The 20,396-nt window shown below is 44.5% G+C and overlaps 1 protein-coding gene across 1 annotated transcript in view; it reads left to right on the top strand.

Annotated features, from left to right (window-relative positions):
- The window catches only part of SBNO1 (strawberry notch homolog 1), a gene marked incomplete in the record, with an annotated part of 3,303,179 nt that overhangs the window by 1,467,570 nt on the left and 1,815,213 nt on the right, over nt 1-20,396 (top strand). Inside the window, 1 exon segment of the mRNA XM_044068578.1 lies at nt 20,094-20,191. Coding sequence (XP_043924513.1) covers nt 20,094-20,191 — 98 coding nt within the window.

A 20,396-nucleotide genomic window follows, 5' to 3' on the forward strand; every position in this document is an offset into this window, starting at 1 on the left:
GACCAACTAAAATGCAGCAACTACTTCACCCTGATTCCTCCTCTGGGACAGTCACCCAGGGACGCTCTAGTCCATGATTAGCCCTCGAGTCTTCTTTATGCATTCCCGCCTATCCCCCTCATTCCCCAGTTTCTGAAGAAAGCCCATCGGTTGAAGAGCAAGGTGATCCTCATAGCACTATATTGGCCTCGTCCGATTCAGGTTCCCCTTCCTTTGGCCTCACCTTGCTAGATCAACCATGGATTCTCCATCCAACCCCGGAGTTGATCTCATCCTCAGAACCTGATTCATCCCAACTTGGACAGCCTGAAGCTCACAGCTTGGCTCCTCCAATTCCTTTGATTGCCAGGCAGAATGATCTTTCTTTACCAGTACAGGACATTCTTATTGCATCTCATAAGTCTTCCACTAGAATTACTTATCTAAGCAAGTGGAAAAGATTTACCTGTTGGCTGAAAGAAAAACAAGTAGATCCCTTCTCAGCACCGGTGTCGATATCTGGCCGACCTATTTCAGTCAGGTCTATCGGCTTCTACCATTTCAGTTCATTTGACTGCAATATCTAATTTCCATGAAGGGTGTCCAAGACTCCTCCCATGTCGCACAAATTATGCAAGACCTTCATAAAAGGTGTGAATCATTTGAAGCCCCTTTTAGAGAACTTATTCAGCCATGGGACCTGTCATTAGTTCTACAAGCTCTGACAATGCCACCCTTCGAACCAGCTTCTTCATGCGACCTCATATATTTGTCATGGAAAACCTTGTTTTTGGTCGCCATTACTTCTGCCAGACGTATCTCTGCGCTTCAAGGCTTGTGCATCAAGAGTCCATGCTTGATTTTTCATAGAGATAGTGTCTTTGAGAACTAATCCTTCATTTCTGCCAAAAGTGATCTCTGAAATGTCCGTTAATCAAACCATTGAATTGCCAGTTTTCTTTCCCAATCATTCAAACCGAGGAGAGTATTGCCTACATAACCTAGATATTCACAGGCAAATTTGCTTCTAATTGAACAGGACTAGGTCCTCTTGTAAATCTGACCAGTTATTCTTTGCCTATTCTGAACCTAGATTAGTATCTACTGTTGCTAAGGTCACATTGGCTAGATGGTTGAAAGACTGTGACCTTCATTTATACACAATGTAATATCCCATTGCCTACTACCAAAAACGCTCCTTCGACAAGGTCGGTGGCAACTTCTGCTGCCTTCCATGCCAGAGCTTCTTTACATGACATCTGTGCAGCTGCAACTTGGGCTACGCCTCATACCTTCAACAATCATTAAAAATTATATTTGGCATCCAGGGAAAGAGCATCTTTTGCTTCTATGGTGCTCAGGAATGTCATTCCATGAGAGCCTCCCATACGTAAGGAATGAACGAAGATTAACAATATCAGATAAAGAAGTTGTGACTTACCATAACGTTCCATCTGTATTGTTGAAGATATTCGTGGCTACGACTACAGCCACTACCAGATGACATAAGGGCAAAATTTCTTGATGCACCTTTAGACAATTCAGCTTTGTTTGGCTCCAAGGTCGCAGATCTTTTTAAGACTCTGCAACAAAAGTGGAAGGAGCTACAGTACTTAAAATATTTGTTTGTGTCTCCTATTCCCAAGTTTCAAAGGAATTATCCCTGAAAAACCCAATTTATTAGGAAGTGCTCAGCGCCCGCTCCCTCTTCAAGACCCAGGAAGGTTACCAGGAAATGATCCACTCCTGCCAGACCCTCACAAGCACCAGAACAAAAGCTTCAATTTCAAGACAGTGCAGATAGATGTTCTTCATTCCACATTGCTGCAGTCCTAACTATTGGGTAGTCCGCTGTCCAGTCGGCCCGAATACCAAAGTATATGGCTGACGTCGGTCAAGGCGCATTAGACTGACGTCAGTACGTCAGGGTACTAATGCGCATGACCGACGTCATATCCTCAGTCTTTTTTGCCGCATGGTCCGATGCAGAAGCAGTTTTGCGAGTGCAGGTTGGAGTTCTGAAAGTTTCTGAAGTCAGAGTTTCAGACCGAATCAAAGTTGGCTAAGTACCCCGTTGGGGAATATTTTGTTTTTTTCTTGCCTCAGTATTTAACCGGATGTCAGAAAAAGTGAATAACTGTATTTCTTGTGGGAAACAGATACCTCATAGGGATTACCATACTTTGTGTATACCTTGTTTAGGGCCTGAGCACGACGTTGTTGGATGCCGCTCTTGTGCTAGATTTAACAAACGCACTATTAAGAGAAGGTTAGACTGTGCCAGGTTAGTTTTTGGGAAGCGTTGTAATTATAAAATGCCGCCGGATGCTCGACGCCCGCCGCCAAAAGCGCAAGGACAAAGTAGCAAAGCCTAGAGTGGAGGAACCGACAGTCCCGGACGCCGGTTCTTTAGAAGGCTCAGTGGAGCCGGAGGTTTTGCCAGGAGTTTCTTTGGAGTCTCAGGGAGAGACTTTACTGTTACAGGATGTGTCCTCTCAGGAAGTAGGCCAGGCTGAAGGGGCTTCTCAGGTGGCTGTTCTTCCCTCTCTTCCTAAGGTGGTTAGGGCCTCCCTTTCTGTTTCCAAGGCTTCTTTAAGAGGCAGGCCTAGTTTAGCTTCAGTGGGGTTTCTCCGAGTGTTTCAGGGTCTTTGCCTAAGAAGCATATGCTAAAAATGGCAGAGGATTTGATTACTATGATTAGAGGTTCTATGCCCCCTCCTGATAAGAGGCCTAGGGTGGAACCTGAGTTTGAGAGTTTTGAGCAATGTTCGGAGGCTTCTGAGTCTTCGGCTGAAGACTTGCAGGAGTATCCTCCTTATTCTGATTCTGATGTGGATGATTCTACTCCTTCAGCTTCGCCTCCTGAGGATTTTTCATTTTCAGAGACTCTGCATTCCATGAGGGAGCATTTTAAATGGGAAGGTCAAGATTTCTCTGATTCCAGGAAGAGGCTTAGGGAATTCTTGTTTTACCCCAGCATAGGCCTTTAGCTATACCTCCTGTTCTGAACGTGGTAGAAGATGTTTTTGCAGAGGCTTCCTGAATCCTGATTCTTTGCCTCCTGCCCCAGTTAAACCGGATAGGTACTATAGGGTGCCTGAGGCTCATAAGTATCTTTTAAGAGTCCTAGGGCAGACCCGAAACTGTCTCTCAGGGGCCTAAAGGTGTGAAGGCTTCTGTTGTTAAAAATCCTGTTCCTCCTGATAAAGAGGCAAGGGCTTTGGATAGATGGGGAAAGAAAGTGTATACTTCTTCCACTTTAGCCATGAGGGCGTTAAATTGTCAGTTTCACATGTTAAAATATCAGAATTATCTCCTTTCACAATTGAAGTCTAAGGTGGATGCTCTGGCTGAAGGTATTGAGTGTAAAGAGTTGCAGGATTTAGTTCATGTGTCTGAACAGGTGGGTAAGCATTCCTTGCAGTGTGGTTTTGATGCTGTGCAGGCCTCCTCGAGGGTGGCTGCCACTGGTTCTGTTCTTCGAGGCACGCCTGGTTGAGAGATCAGAATTTAGCTGAGCATGTTAAGACAAGGATTTTGGATGCTCCTTTACAGTCTGATGTGTTGTTTGGTTCGCCTGTGGAAGCAGTTTTAAAGAAAATGGAGGACAAGGCTAAGTCTATGCAAACTGTTAAGGATTTTTGCAGGTGCAGCCTCCAAAGTTTAGTAGAAATTGGCCTACTAAGGGATGGACATATCCTGCTTATGATTCCCAGTCTAGGGGTAGGTCTAGACGTGGTAGGGGCAGAGCTCAAGGTTCTTTTAGGCCTAGAACAGGGAGTTCACCTGCTCAGACTTCTGGTGAGGGCAGGGGTCAGTCCTTTCGTAAACAGACCCAATGACCTGCCTTTTCAGCTGCCAGTACATTCTCGCCTGGCAGCACCTTTGGGAGGAAGGCTGTCTCTTTTCAAAGAAAATTGGGATTTAATTACCCAAGACAGATGGGTTCTGGATATCATTCACCATGGTTACAGGTTTTATTTCCATACCTTGCCTCCTTTCAAAGGCATGCCAGACATTCCTCCTCTACAAAGACAAGAGGCTCACAAGCAAATTTCTCTGTTGCTCCAAATAGGGGCCGTTCAGCCAGTTCCTGTGCCAGAAAGGGGCCTAGGATTTTATTCTCGCCTGTTCCTAGTACCAAAGAAGGGGAACACGTGGAGACCAGTTTTGGATTTATCTATCCTCAACACTTATCTGGACATTCCCAAGTTCAAAATGTTGACGTTACAACAGCTTTTACCTCTGCTGGGCAAAGATCACTGGATGGTAACTTTAGATCTCAAGGAAGCTTACCTTCATGTGCCTATCAGACTAAGTTGCAGGAAGTATCTGCGTTTTCGAGCTGGAAATTCTCATTATCAGTTCTCTGCATTGCCCTTTGGCTTATCTACTGCGCCCAGAGTATTCACAAAGGTTCTGGCTCCAGTGATAGCTTACTTCAGACTAAAAGGAATTCAAATCTATCCTTACTTGGACGACTGCCTGATTCTGGCTCAAGAAAAGGAAGACCTTTTACAGCATTTGGAATATGTGATAGCAGTGCTAAGATGCCTAGGGTTTTCTGTGAACGAAATAAAGTCCAGTCTAGTACCCTCTCAAGACATGTGCTTTCTGGGTGTGAGACTGAATACAGCAGCCCAGATGGCCTTTTTAACCCCGGACAAACAAAAGAATCTTTCCAGTTACTTCCATCACCTATCTCTTCAGTCCGGGCTGACTGCAAGGACAGTCCTTCAAGCCTTAGGGTTCATGGCATCTTGTATTCTGGTGCTTCCCAATGCCAAACTGCATATGAGGAAGCTGCAATGGTATCTCAAAAATGTATGGACACAACACTGCCAGGATTTGGACACTGTCATTCAAATAATACCTTGCATTCAAAAGGAATTTTTGTGGTGGGCTCAGGAATGTCACCTAAACAAGGGACTCTGTGACCCGGCCAGAGGCGAGTCAGATTCTAACGACAGATGCCTCAGACATTGCTTGGGGAGCTCATCTAAATGGAAAGTGGATACAAGACAAGTGGCCTGCCAGACTACAGCATCTACATATCAACGTGAAAGAGATGTTAGCAGTCCAGTTTGCATTAATGGCTTTCAAGAAGTTACTTCTTCCAGGGCAGGTGTTGATTCTAACAGACAACACAACTGTCATGTGGTACATCAACAAACAAGGGGGAACACATTCTTACCCGTTGTGCAGGCAAGCAATGATTTTATGGGAGACTGCGCTCAGCTTGCAACTAACTCTTCAGGCAAGGTTTCTGCCAGGAGCACAGAACTCCTTAGCAGATGTGTTAAGCAGACAAATCATGGATCCCCACGAGTGGAAACTGGATCTTCATGTATTTCAAAAATTGACAGTGTCATGGGGAACTCCAGGCATAGATCTGTTCGCTTCTCCACTAAACCACCAGCTGCCAAAGTTTTGCACAAAGAGGTGTCATCACACAGCTTGGAAAGTGGATGCTCTTTCTTTCAGTTGGAAAAATCTTCATGTGTATGCCTTTCCACCTCTGCCTCTTCTCCCAAAGGTGCTCCTAAAGGTCAGACAAGACAAGCCAAGGATGATTTTAATAGCTCCAGATTGGCCTCGGCAACACTGGTACCCATTACTGAGGAGTCTGGTAAGGAAGCCTCCATGGCCTTTACCTTTTATTCCACACCTGTTGTCTCAGAGGGACGGTCACCTGCTCAATGTCAAGCTCCACTCTCTTCATCTAACAGCCTGGCATATTCTGTTTTGAAACACAGCAGGTCTCAACTTCCTCAACAAGTTTTAAATGTGATTATGGAAGCCAGAAGACCTAGTACAAGGAAGGTGTACGCAGAAAAATGGAAGAGATTTTTATTTTGGAGTGCAGCAAACAATTTGGAGATTTCTGAGCCTAATTTGAGTGTGGCTCTTCAATATCTTACTGAGTTATTGGACAAAGGTTTGTCTTTCTCTTCCATTAAGATTCATGCTGCAGCAATTTCAGCTCACTATGATTGTGATCCACCATTGTTTTCGCATCCTTTGTTCAAGCAATTTCTTAGAGGGGCAAAGAATATAAGACCCCCACGAGAGCTCCTACTCCTGCTTGGGATCTCAATTTTGTGTTGGAGAAACTTACTCTACAACCTTTTGAGCCTGCGGCTACTGCTGACTTGAAATACTTGTCATGGAAGACTGCTTTTTGTTGGCCATTACTTCTGCAAGAAGGGTTTCTGAGTTGCAGGCCCTTATGGCGGTTGAGCCTTTTTTGATTTTTCATAAGGATAGGGTATCATTACGTACTAATCCTTCCTTTATGCCTAAGGTGGTTTCTAGTGTGGCTTTAAACCAAACTATTCATTTGCCTACTTTTTATGCAGATCCCCAAAATAAAGGGGAAAAGATTTTGCACACTTTAGATGTACACAGGCAATTGCGTTATTATTTAAGCAGGACTAAGGATTTTAGGCAGTCTCAGCAGTTGTTTGTTTCTTTTGCTTTGAGTTCGCAGGGCAAGCCTGTGTCAAAACAAACTATTTCTAGGTGGATTGGGTTTTGCATTGCATTTTGTTATTCCCATCATGGCAAGGAGATTCCAGCTGGGATTAGGCCTCATTCCACTAGGGCTACTGCCACTTCAACAGCATTTCTAAGGGGTGGCAACTAAGGATATTTTGGAGGCAGCTACTTGGAGTTCAGTGCATACTTTCTCTAAGCATTATCACCTTCCTCTCTACTCTAAGTCTAGGGCTGGTTTTGCCACAGCTATTTTGCAAGGCATGTTGTCAGCTCCTGTTTCCTTATGATTTGCCAGCCTCCCTTACCTCTGCTTTGGGATTCTACCCAATAGTTAGGACTGCAGCAATGTGGAATGAAGAACATAGTACAGTTTTGTACCTACCATAAATGTAGATGTTCGAGGATCCACATTGCTGCAGTCCAATTTACCCTCCCTCCTTCCCTCTGTGTTTAGGGGTGGTTGTGTAGGTGAGGTTATATTCTGGTACTTTTGTATATATTGTACATATTTTTGGTGCAGGTATGTTTGGAGTTTTTGGTATTGGCCTTGTCTTTTTAGGGTCTTCTGACATCTGGGGCAAGAAAAGACTGAGGATATGACGTCGGTCATGCGCATTAGTACCCTGACGTACTGACGTCAGTCTAATGCGCCTTGACCGACGTCAGCCATATACTTTGGTATTCGGGCCGACTGGACAGCGGACTACCCAATAGTTAGGACTGCAGCAATGTGGATCCTCGAACATCTACATTTATGGTAGGTACAAAACTGTACTTTTTTGACTGTTTGCCACTGTTGAATCCACTGTTGAATCCACCCCACCCCCCATCCCTCTGTCCCTCTTTCACTAAGGTTTTCTCACTGTCTCCAATTGTAGACACATCACTACAGACAAGGGGGGGGGGTCTTCTCCATAATAGAAAGAGAGGGCACTTCATGACTTGGATCAAACCCCCCCCCCCCAAGTTGGAAGGGGTATCCCACTGCCCCCTGAAGATCAGCTTCCTCAAGCTATTTTGGACAATATCTTGGCCCAGGGCACCATTCAGCATGTCCACAGACTGCATGGGGAAAAGGTTTTTATTCAAGGCTCTTTCTAGTACCAAGAAAAGAAGGTCCCTTAGACCAATTCTGGATCTCTCTTATCTAAACCTTTTCCTGAAAGTGCCCACCTTCTAGATGCTCACATTGCAAACACTTTTTCCCCTGATCTTGCCTTAGGGGTTCATGGCCACCTTGGACATTTAGGGTGCCTACTTCAACAATACCCATAAGGGTCCGTTTCAGAAGATACCTTCGTTTCTCTATGGCCTCTTCTCACTGTCAATTATTGGCTTTGTCTTCAGACTATCTACAGCTACAAGGATTTTCACCAAGTGCCTGGCTCCAGTGATAGCCTACTGCAAGACTCAGGGAATTCAGATTTTCCCTTACCTAAACGACCTGCTCATCAAGATGGATTGCAGAAAATCCCTCCTCCATTTGCAGAAAACCCTCTCCCTCCTGCAGGCTTTTCGTGACCCCCGACCCAGGATCTTGTCTTCCTCGGGTGCAGGATTCAGACAGACATTATGACCTTTTTACCACCCCAAAAGGTGGAAAACTTAACTCAATAACTGTCCTTAGTACTGCAGACCAAAGAAATGACTGCCAGGCAGTACGTCAGGCTCTTGGACCACATGGCTTCTGCCATTTCCATGTTACCACCAGCAAGGCTCCACATGAGGAAACCTCAAAGGTACCCAAGATCCATTTGGACTCAACACACGCATCCTCTGGAATACAAAATTCCCATATTTCCCTGCCTCACTAAAGAGATTCAGTGGCGGTTGACTGAGGTGAACAACCCAGGTCTGCCTTTGCAGTCCTCCGTGCCAACCCAGGAAATGTTCACAGATGACTCTGACCATGGTTGGGGATCAATGTTGTGACCGCTAAAAGTACATGGTGTTTGGCCAGAGTCTTGCAAACAGGAGGACATCTGTGTGAGAGATGAGAGCAATTCTCCTAGCATTGACAGCTTTTCTAACCAAACTGACACAGGGTCTGCTAAAACTGTACACAGAGAATACCACAGTTCTGTGGTATGTCAAACTGGGGGGAAACAAAGTCTTAATTTGCAGACTAGTTCTTTTGGTGTGGGAGCTGGCCACACAACAGGGAGTAGGCAGTTTACATATCTTCCAAAAAGAACACTCTGGCAGTCACCTTAAGCAGATCCATGTCACTTTCCCACGAATGGATGCTCCACAGGGATGTTTTTCTGGATCTAGTCCACAGATGGGGGTACACCTCAAATAGATCTGTACAGACAAACCTCCCTCTTTCTGTACCAGGCCCCCCAACCCTCAAGCGAGGTCAGCTGATGCTTTCTAATTTCTTGGAAGAGGATGTTTCTTTATACATTCCCCCTTCCCTCTTATTTAGATGGTCCTGCTGAAGATTCAGCAGGACAGGCCAAAAATATTGCTGGTGACTCCCTTTTGGCCAAGACAGCACTGGTCCTCCTCCATTTAGCCAAGGACAATCGCCACAAGTTACCCCGCAGAGTGGACCTACTCACACAGGAGAAGGGATCTCTCATCCACTCACAATGGCAGTCTCTATACCTCACACTGTGGATGATGGAATTCTGATCCCTTACAGACACCTGCACAATGGGGACTTGCTTACAGAGCTGCAGGAGGCCAGGAAACCCAATACAAGGAGATCTTTCGTATCCAAGTGGAAAAGATTGTCCATATAGTGTCTCCAGAGACAATTGGTCCCATTCCAAATTGAGGTCCCATTAGTACTTTCCTATCTGTGTGAACTCCTACAGACAGGATTGGCATACTCCTCTCTTAAGGCTCCCCTGTCTGCCATTTCAGCTTGTCTGCCTCTGAAACAACGTTTGGCTTCCAGATTTCCTGAAAAGGTGTTCTTAAAGGGAGTATTGCATCTCAGCCCCCCCCCCCCCTTTCCTCTTCCTGGGGACCTGAATTATGTTTTGGAGAAGCTGGATGGTAGCTCCCTTTGAACCAGCATCAAAGGCTTCCCTCAAAATTCTGTACATGGAAAACAATATTCCTGGTGGCCCTAACTTCAGGTAGGAAAGTGTCCGAGTTACAAGCCCTCATGGCTGCTCCCCCTCCCTTCCTCACCTTCCACAAGGACAGGGTAACTCTTAGAACCAACCTTTCCTTCATGCCCAAGGTGGTCAGTGAGCTCTCCTTGAACCAAGCCATCCACCTTCCCACCTTCTTTGCCCACCCTATAAGGGACAGTGAGAGAATTTTACACTCCCTTGATGTGCATGGGCAGCTTGGATTCTACCTGCACAAAACAAAGTCCAACAGGAAGTCTGATCAGTTGTTTGTCTACTTCCACCCCAGGGCTCTGGGAAAGGCAGTAACAAAACCAACTCTCTCAGCCTGGATATCCAGGGCTATCCCCTTCTGCTATGCTCACCATGGAAAATCTTTAGGGGGCAAGGTTAAAGCACATTCCACTAGAGCAATGATCTCTTCAGGAACATTCTTCAAAGGCCTGGATGACACTTCTATCCTAGTGGCAGCTAATTGGACATCTGTCCACACATTCACTAAACATTACAAGTTAGACCAGATCTCAAGTTCCAGGGCTGGACTTGCCAGGGCTGTCCTTCATTCATAATTCATAGAGAATTGTTCGAGGCTACCACCCTCTTCCTCACAGTGAGCTTTGGCACTTATCCAAGAGTACAGAATACTACAACATGAGATCAGGACGTAGAATAGTTGTGTAAAATGTTACCATAGTCATAAATAACCTTCTCATCCATGTTGCCTATTCCTTCCCTTCCTCCTGTTATCCTACATTTCCCTTATTGGATGGCACAGAACCTGCACAAGTGGTCCTGTGGTCTGACTGGGGTGATCAGTTCTGAGGGATGGTGTGTGCAGATGTCACTTTTATGGCCCAGGTTTGTCTAGCTATGTCGGACATCCCCATGCACCTTGCAGTGACTGGAAAGTTTTAAAGACTGGCCGAATGTTCGGGCAGCAAGAGGAGGAAACCCGAGAGTACAGCATACTGCAACATGGAAGAGAAGTACATCAATGGTTATGGTAAGATTTTACACAACTGTTCTGTCTTGATGTATGTGGAGTTCCGTACTTGTTAATGTTAGGTCTAGACAGCTTAGCAAAGACCTTGATAATGTCTGAGTTGCTATGCGTCATATCCAGTGTTAAAGTAAATGGGGCCAGGTTGTGCTTTGTTTACATTTACATTTTTTTTTCTTTTTAAAGCAGAAGTTTTTAAACACTTCTGTAGTTCTTAATTGCTTCCTTGTTTTGACTTCTGAATGCAGATTGCTTTTGAGGTCAGACTTTTTATCTATTATCTGGCAGTTCTTAGGTCTCTGCATTTTTGTTATACTGCAGTTCTTATTTAGACTATTTTTGCTCTGTTTTACTTTATTATTAGAATTCATAGTTACGGCTTCCTGCTGTTGATGTTTGGAATGTGTGGGTAAAATTTTAGTTTGTTTGGCCATTCTCCTCTAGGTCTTTCATTCCATGGCAGTGTTACTGTTGACATTAACTGTTCTTAAAATGATTGCCTTGGTACAGACCCAGGTAACAATGGGTCTCCCTGCTATTCCAGATGGTTCAGGGATGCTGTTGCTTTCCCTTCTACTTAAGCCCCACTCTCATTGATACTGTTTTTGGCACCAATTCTCAGCGAATCTGCGGGTTTTTACATCAGTTTCAACAGAACCATCAGGCTGTAACACATTGTCTGTCCCCAAAAGTATTTTTTTGCTCTGCTATCAGCATCAGCTGGCTGTGCTAGCACCAGTTAGTTTGGTGCCAAACCTTTTTTTTTTTCTGGGACCCAAGGTCAGGGATTCAAGGCTAGCGTTAGCCATCTCTATCCCTGCAGGGTTCACATAACAGGATTGTTTACCTAACAGACACAAGGTACAGAGTTTGAATATTACTTTGTGGAGCATGGCTAGGATTAAAAAGCCCATTGGGGTCATTAGTCTAGTAATCATGTTTATCTGTGTATAGCTGTCATGATGCTTTGTGTTGGGGGTTGGTATAATGGTCAGGGTGTTTACTTCTTAAATGACAAAGGCTGACATAATGGTTAAAAATTAAGGTACAGGGGAGTGTAATCCTCACCGTGGGTACACTGGCTTGGCGTAAAATTGCCCTCAAGACCATCTAGCATTGTAGTTGCTGTGAATAATCAGTACTACTACTTCAGACCTAGACATTGTCATCCTTTAGTGTCTTGTGCAGAGTGTTTTGGCACATGACATTATTACAGTGGACCCCTTGACTTTGGTGTCAAAACTGTTTGACTAGTTGGTATCCTTAAGTGTTTCTGTTCCATTGGTGGCAGTCTTTGTTAGTGCCAAGGTTTCAGTTTTCAGCCCTGTCCTTAATGTTGCTTCCACAGTGTAAGGGCTTTGGTTCCCTTCTTAGATTGCTGTATGAAGCATGTGGTTGTGTGCTTTATCTCAAGGCACTCAGTTACTTGTATGCTTAAATTCCATTGTTGTATTGCAGATGAGTTGCACAAGTCATTGAATCTTTTGTCATAAAATCAAGCAGACCATAACTCATTCCTTCTAATGCTGCTGTGGAAATGTGTGCCTTAGTAATTGCATCCTGGGCCTTTTAACAAAATGAATTACCAAAAAATTTACTTTCTTTTTGGCACTCTATTTCATTTATCTTCGCAGTTCAGACAGATTTTAGTATCTCTAGAACTTTACATTTTATTAAAAATATAAGTGGCAAATTCTTCATCATAGACTAATCTTCAGTGTTTGGAAGCATTCATTAGATTCTAGGTCTTAACCTGGATTTTATAAATCCAAATAAGTAAAAAAGTGTAAGCTACTTACTCTACCTCCTTAACCACTCAGGTTGCAAACTCTGTCTGCAGTATTTTGTTCATCCAGATGTGAGTTTTCCTTTAAAGCTGAGCATCTGTCTACACTGTGGTTGTTGACATATTTAGACAAGTATGAAAATAATAGTGTCAGTAATACATTGCCATTGCTGGTGGCATAGAGGGATAAGGGCTTTAATACATCACATGTAACCAGAATTTGATTAGCGGCTTTGGAATTTGGCAGGGTGGATGGGTATCCCCTTCCTTGGTAGGATGGAGCCAGCGATGTATTGCATCAAGTTCCCTCAGAAGAGAGATTGGGATTCATATTCACATGCTGGGTGAGGCATGTATTTGACTATCAAGCCGTCAGTGAGTGTGGTTGACTTTGTAATGGATATTCAAGAGTATACACCCATGTGGGATGGTATTCTACGCCTCAACAAGGGCACAGAGGGGTAGACGAGCACACTCATTGCCATGATGCTGATGAAGGCAGAAACAGTGATGTTTGGCTATGATGAAAGGCTCTTGGAATAGTGAATCAGGAGACTCTTCACCACTAGGGAATGAATGGGCTTGAATACACAAGGGAGGCTTATTTTTTATCTTTCTTTTATGTTGTTAATCAGGTAGGCAGATGGGCCCAAGAACTTTTTTTAGACACTACTTGAGCCACATGGCAAAGTACACAGTATTTACCAAACTTTTGAAGCCTGTTATATGTAGCAACATATAAAAAAATGCACACAAGTACAAGCAGTAGACGTACACACAGTGGATTTCAGTTCAAACAGTTAAAGGAGGTATGAATTGCATCATAAAATGTATTGCATGGTGACTAGTAGGGAATGTGCAGTAACACATCTAAACAAAAGCAGTTGAGAAGATCATAGTGGTTGTATAGCAATTCTCATGCAACTCCATACCCCTAACAAGCCAAAAAAGTTTGTTAGCATCCTAGTATTAAATCTAGTATGGTGAATTCATTTGGTAAATGTACACATCTGTTGGCTCACTGTATCCAAGTAGATGTCCTTCAAGAATGCAACTGCAGTCATGACATATGGGTTGTCCTGCCTCAGGCAGCCCTTCGGTCGGCCAGATTCCAAAGTCTGGGTCCGGCGTCGGCCGATGTCGCCTCATCCCCGACGTCAGAGCGGCTGGAGTATAAAGGCATCAGCCGATGCCATCTTCAGTCTTTCTTGCCGCGCAGTGCCAGAAGCAGTTCACAAGTGCCGGTCGGTCAGCTCCTGTGTTTTCAGTTACCAAAGTCATCTAAAAGCTAAGTACCCCATTGGGGAACATTTTTTCTTGCCTCAGCCGATGTCAGAACAAATTGAGAAAGTTAATAATTGTTTGTCTTGTGGTAAACAAGTACATCATAAGGAATTATTGCCTCCCTTGCCTGGGCCCAGACCACGACGTCTCGGCCTGTGCTGCCTGCGCTTGCTTTAATAAGCGCACTCTCAGGCGCCGGGCAGAGTTTGCCGAAGACTTTTTTGGCGAATCCTTCGCTTACAACATGCCGTCGGAACAACCGACAGCACAAACTACCAAAAAACGAAAGGACCGGGACCGACATCCTCGGCCGCGTCTTCCACCGATATAGCGCCTAAGCCCTCCGCGAGTGCTTCGGTCCCTTCGGAAGTGGTAATTCAACCGCTTCAGGCCGACGACACCGCGTTAACTCATCCCTCTGTCTTGGAGACTACACCGGTGCCGGTTGTTGATTTTCCTCCGGAAACCGAAGTTCTGGATCTACCCGACACCATTCCCGTGGACAAAGTTACCCCTGCGTGTGGGGCAGCTAGGCCTGCTGTATCCATGTCAATCAAGGCCTTTGCACGTGCTAAGGCCGCCAGCCAGGCCAAGGCCCATCCTAAACCTACTGCTCAGGCCCCTTCTGACAGACAAATCAGGTCTTTGGCTGCAGATCTAATCTCTCTTATCAGGGGGTCTCAGCCTCACCCAGACAGAGGTTCTCAGCCACCTGCAGAAAAAAGGCCTAGAACTGAGCAGGCCGACAACCTCTCTTCAGATGAAGCCTCTGGGGATTCAGAGCATTCAGATACCCAAGAAGAATCCTTCCAGGCCTATGAGGACTCTGATGCTGAGGAATCTATTCCCTCTGCCTCTCCTCCAGAGGATTTTTCCTTCGGTGAAGTCCTCCACTCCATGAGGGAACATTTTAAGTGGCAGGGTCAGGAATTTTCTGATTCTAGGAAAAGGCTACGTACCTTCCTTAAGTTACCCCAGCACAGACCTTTAGCTATCCCTCCAGTTTGGATGTCCTGGATGATGTTTTCTCCGACTCCATTGCTTCCTCTGATTCTCTCCCTCCTGCTGTCAAGCCAGACAGATATTACAGGGTCCCTGACACTCACAAGCATCTCTTTAAGGCCCACTCTGTGGATCTAGAAACTATTTCACAGGGCCGCAAAGGAGTGGCTACCTCCTCAGCCAAGAATCCGCTGACAGGGAAGCAAGGTCCCTGGAGAGATGGGGTAAAAAATTTATACCTCTTCCACCCTTGCCATGAGGTCACTTAACTGCCTTTTTCATATGTTTCAGTACCAGGATTATTTACTGGATGATTTGCAGAAAAAGATAGCCTCTCCTGAGCCTATAGATAGAAAGGCATTGCAGGATTTGGTTCATAATACCCAGCAGGTTAGTAATCATTTTCTACAGTGTGGTTATGATGCATTGGTGGCTTCATGTAGGGCAGCTATGACAGGGGCTGTTATCCGTAGACATGCTTGGTTGAAAGAACAGCCACTGCCAGATCATGTTAAAGTAAAGCTCCTGGACGCACCTCTGGATAAACAGAAGCTTTTTGGTGCTAATGCTCAGGATGTGTTGAAATCTATTGAGGAGAAGGCAAAATCAGTACAGACAGTAAAGGATTTCCTCCAGGTTCAGCCACCAAGGTTCAGCAGGAATTGGCCTTCAAAGAATTGGTCCTTTCCAGACTGACAAGTTTCAAAGGGGAAAGAACAGGCGTGCACGAGGTAGAGGGCAATACCGAGGCTCCTACAGGGGACGCCAATGGCAACCACAAAATCAGAGAAGTGGCACAGGCAGTTCACCTGCACCACAGGGACAATCACAATGACTTAGCTTTCACTCCGCCTACCAAGGCTCAAAGAGAAGCACCTTTAGGCGGAAAATTATCTCTATTCTCAAAAAACTGGCACATTATAACAAAGGACAATTGGATTCTGGACATAATAGACAGAGGTTACAGGTTCCACTTCCATACCTTACCAACAGGACAAGGCATGCCAAACCTGCCACAAAATCAAAGGGCAGAGGCACTCATAGAAGTCTCAAAGCTGTTACAAATAAAAGCAATAGAGAAGGTTCCTCCTCAGGAACAAGGCCAGGGATTTTATTCAAGACTGTTCCTTGTTCCAAGAAAAGAAAAACAATGGAGGCCTATATTGGACTTGTCCGTTCTAAATACTTTTCTCATGGTGCCAAAATTCAAGATGCTGACGTTACAGCAACTTCTTCCCATGCTGGGCAAGGGGTCTTGGCTGGTTACTCTGGACCTCAAGGAGGCATACCTGCATGTCCCTATCAGACACAGTTGCAGAAGATACCTCAGATTTCTTGCAGGAACAGAGCACTATCAATTCTCAGCATTGCCGTTTGGCTTATCTACTGCGCCCAGAGTATTCACGAAATGCCTGGCATCAGTAGTGGCACATTGCAGAATCCAGGGGATTCAAATATACCCTTACCTGGACGACTGCCTAATACAAGCAGACAGCAAACAGACCTTGATAAAACACTTGGATTACGTCATTCAATTGCTGCAGGCCTTGGGATACACAGTCAACATTCAAAAATCAAGATTACTGCCATCCCAAGAGATTATTTTTCTAGGAGCAAAACTGGACACACAGCTACAAATGACTTTCCTCACAGGGGAGAAACAAGAGCATTTAACAGCTTACTTCAAAGGCCTAGCAAAATTAACCCACCTGACCGCAAGGAAGACCCTGCAGGCCTTGGGGTTCATGGCATCTTGCATTCTTCTAATCCCTCTGGCAAGACTACACATGAGAAAGCTGCAATGGTACCTAAAAAGCTTGTGGTCGCAACACAGCCACAACCTAGAAGACACAATACCACTCATACCATGCCTGCAAAGGGAATTTTTGTGGTGGGCTCAAGCAAGTCACTTAAATGAAGGCATGCTTTTCAACAAACCTCCAACAAGTCAAACTATTACAACAGACGCCTCAGACCATGGATGGGGGGCGCACATGGATGGCAGATGCATTCAAGGGCAATGGACTCCCATGGAGATGCATCAGCACATAAATCAAAATGAGATGTTGGCAGTGATACATGCAATAGAAGCCTTTGGAAAATCTCTTCAGCAAGGTCATCTGCTAATAAGAACAGACAACACCACTGTCATGTGGCACACAAACAAACAAGGGGGCACTCATTCCTACCCCCTCTGCAGACTAACAATGACTCTTTGGGAAAAGTCCCTGAAACTGAACATCTACTTGCAATCCCAGTTTGTTCCGGCCAAGGACAGTGTTCTGGCAGACAGGTTGAGCAGAAATTTCTTGGATCCACACGAATGGATGCTACACCCACGCATTTTCTCACAAATAGCATCTTCATGGGGAAGACCAGACATAGACCTCTTTGCATCTCATCTCAATCATCACCTGGAAAGGTTCTGCACAAGGATACACCATCCTCTAGCTTGGAGAACGGATGCTGTTTCCTTCAGCTGGAATGCTATAACAATTTATGCATTCCCTCCTCTACCTTTGCTCACCAAGGTGTTACTGAAGATCAAGGCAGAACAACCAAGAGGAATCTTGATATCTCCAGACTGGCCAAGGCAACACTGGTATCCACTACTACTGAGCATAACTCGCACCAAACCGTGGCCCTTGCCTCAATGGCCTCTGCTCCTGTCTCAACACAGTTACAAGACTGTTCATCAGAACCTGCAAACCTTAAAGCTGACAGCTTGGAGAGTTCCATGACTCAGACCCAACACCCCCTCTCCGAAAAAGTTCAGGAAATTTTGCTGGAGGCACGCAGACCTTCCACCAGAAAAACCTATTCGGCCAAATGGAAGAGATTCACCATCTGGAATGTCAACAAGGGCCAGGATGCATCACTGATGAACATACCTCAGATATTAGAATACTTGGCAGAAATATTTCACAGTGGCCTCTCATACTCCGTCAAAATCCACGCTTCAGCTATCTCAGCACATTACAATTGTGATCCACCTGTGTTATCACATCCCTTGCTAAGACAGCTTCTAAGAGGCATAAAGAATATCAAACCTCCAAGGAAGCTACCAATTCCTGCATGGGACCTCAATTACGTCTTGGAAAAATTAACTCTTCCTCCTTTTGAACCAGCAGCATCTTCAGAAATGCAATTTCTCTCTTGGAAAACGTTTTTCCTGTTGGTAGTCACCTCAGCAAAAAGAGTCTCGGAGATGCAGGCCCTCATGGCAGTTCCTCCTTTTCTCATCTTTCATCAGGACAGAGTTTCCCTTAGGGACCAATCCTTCATTCATGCCTAAGGTGATATCCAGAGTGTCTCTAAACCAAGCAATTCACCTGCCTACTTTCTTTCCTAACCCTCAAAATAAAGGGGAAAAGCTGCTGCATACTTTAGACATTCACAGACGACTACGCTACTACTTGGACAGAACAAAGTCCACCAGGAAGTCTGACCAACTGTTTGTAGCCTATGCTGCTGGAGTGCAAGGTAAAGCAGTCACCAAACAAACTATCTCAAAATGGATTGGACACTGCATCAGATTCTGTTGTTCGTTTCACGGAAAAAGTGTGCCAGCTAATATTAGACCACACTCCACCAGAGCTATGGCCACATCCACAGCTTTTCTAAGAGGAGTCGCTACAAAAGATATTCTAGAGGTTGCTACATGGAGCTCCGTGCATACATTTACCAAACACTACAACCTGCCATTATACTCCAGATCCCGAGCAGGCTTTGCTTCGGCAGTCCTGCAGGGCCTTCTAGCTACACCATCTCTTGCTTAGTCCTACCACCCCCAGCTTGGCTATGGTATTCAACCCATATGTCAGGACTGCAGTTGCATTCTTGAAGGACATAGTACAGTTTTGTACCTACCATAAATGTAGATGTCCGATAGATATGCAACTGCAGTCAGGTTTTCCCTCTTTCCTACCCCTCTGTTTTTCCCCTTTTGGGTCCTTTCTCCCCTTACCTATCAGCTGGGGATATATATTATGGTGTATCTGTTTATTACTGTTGTGCATGTCTGGTTTTATCTGTTTATCCATTCACAAAATTTAGCCTTCCTTGGAGGGCACCTGGCATCTGGGGCAAGAAACACTGAAGAAAATGGCGTCGGCTGATGCCTTTATACTCCAGCCGCTCTGACGTCGGGAAGGAAGTGACATCGGCCGACGCCGGACCCAGACTTTGGAATCTGGCCGACCGAAGGGCTGCCTGAGGCAGGACAACCCATATGTCAGGACTGCAGTTGCATATCTGTCGGACATCTACATTTATGGTAGGTACAAAACTGTAGTTTTGGCGGCTGTTGCTGTGGATTAAGGAGCCGTTTCCAGTGGTCCAGGGATTGATTCCCACAGTCTTCATTTCTTAACTGTGTGACTCTGATCAAGTCACAGCCAGACAGCACTACTCTGCTGCGTGTAAAAAAGTCCACAGAGATCAGTGCTCTACCCCATTTAACAAACACAACTAAAATAAATAAACTAAAAGTATTGTTTGTAGAGACGTGTGTGATATTAATGTAAGATAATTTAGTTTTAGTATCCTAACAAGTAGATAAGAGGGAGAATTTAGTTAGCATGTATCCCTGAAATAGTCACAAAGTATTTCTTTTGTGAAATGGGCTTTTAGCTTTTTCTTATTGGACCTTTTTTTCCTTGAAGCTGTGGACATTTTGCAAACTGTTCGTTTTTTTTGTGCAAGCTAGTATAAGGTTGGGTCTTACCAACCTTGTAGCATCATTTCACACCAATTAAATGAATTGCTGACACTGCAGTGCAGCAGAAGCAGGGTGCTGCACTCCTGAGTGTCATGTTATCCTGATGAGATGTTAAGTCGAGACCCCATCTGATTGAGTTGGTGGTAGCTCAGTTGGATGTGAAATATTTCGTGGCACTTGTCTTAATGGCAGTCACAGCTGCGTCTGTCCATCCACAACCCCTTTTTCCCATTTATTTTACACAGTTATGTGAGGAACGCTTCAGATACCAAGCTATGTAAATTCTGGTGCTATTATTCCTGCTGTTGAGGTGGCTAGATCTGCTGTTCTAGATCTGTCATAATAGTAAGTACTTGTCTTCAGAAAAGTAGCATTTATGTATCATCCCTATTTTGAAAGCAGATATTTGAGGGCATTGTGCTCAGTGGGTGTAGTGGGTTCTCTTTATCTCTGTACTGTGATTTTTTTTCCCTAGAGTCTCTTCATTCTTCCATAATGTTCGAAACCTTTCTCTTTCTAGTAAGGGATTAGCTGTTCTGTCTTGTATGTGAAATGGCTACATTGTTTACTACTTTGGTCAGGGTGATTTTCAAGCAACCTTTAGACAGTCAGTGACTGCTCTGTTTTTATTTACAACATGCCTTAGAGGCTGTAGACATTGTTGTGAACCTGCTTGTTTCTTTTTTTGATTATGATTTTTTTTTTTATTAAGTTCTTGAACTTTTTTTTTTTTTCTAGTGTGTGGTCATTGGTCTTCAGTCTACTGGAGAGGCAAGAACCCTGGAAGCTTTGGAAGAGGGTGGTGGTGAACTTAATGATTTCGTGTCTACAGCAAAGTATGTACAAGTTTTGTGTTGTGCAGTTTTGCATTTGTGGATGGAGCATAAGCTGAAATTAAAGTATTGCAAAAGTATATACAATTGTTTTCTAGTTTTTTTTTTTTTTATATATAACTGTGGGCAAATTGGAATGTTAGTATGAGCTGTTTCACTCTAAATTGTGAAAATATTGGAAGCATGTTGCAGTTTTTATGCTTGGGTT

This window comes from Protopterus annectens, chromosome 4.part0 (genome assembly GCF_019279795.1).
Source record: "Protopterus annectens isolate FY-2018-M chromosome 4.part0, PAN1.0, whole genome shotgun sequence".
NCBI lineage: Eukaryota > Metazoa > Chordata > Ceratodontiformes > Protopteridae > Protopterus > Protopterus annectens.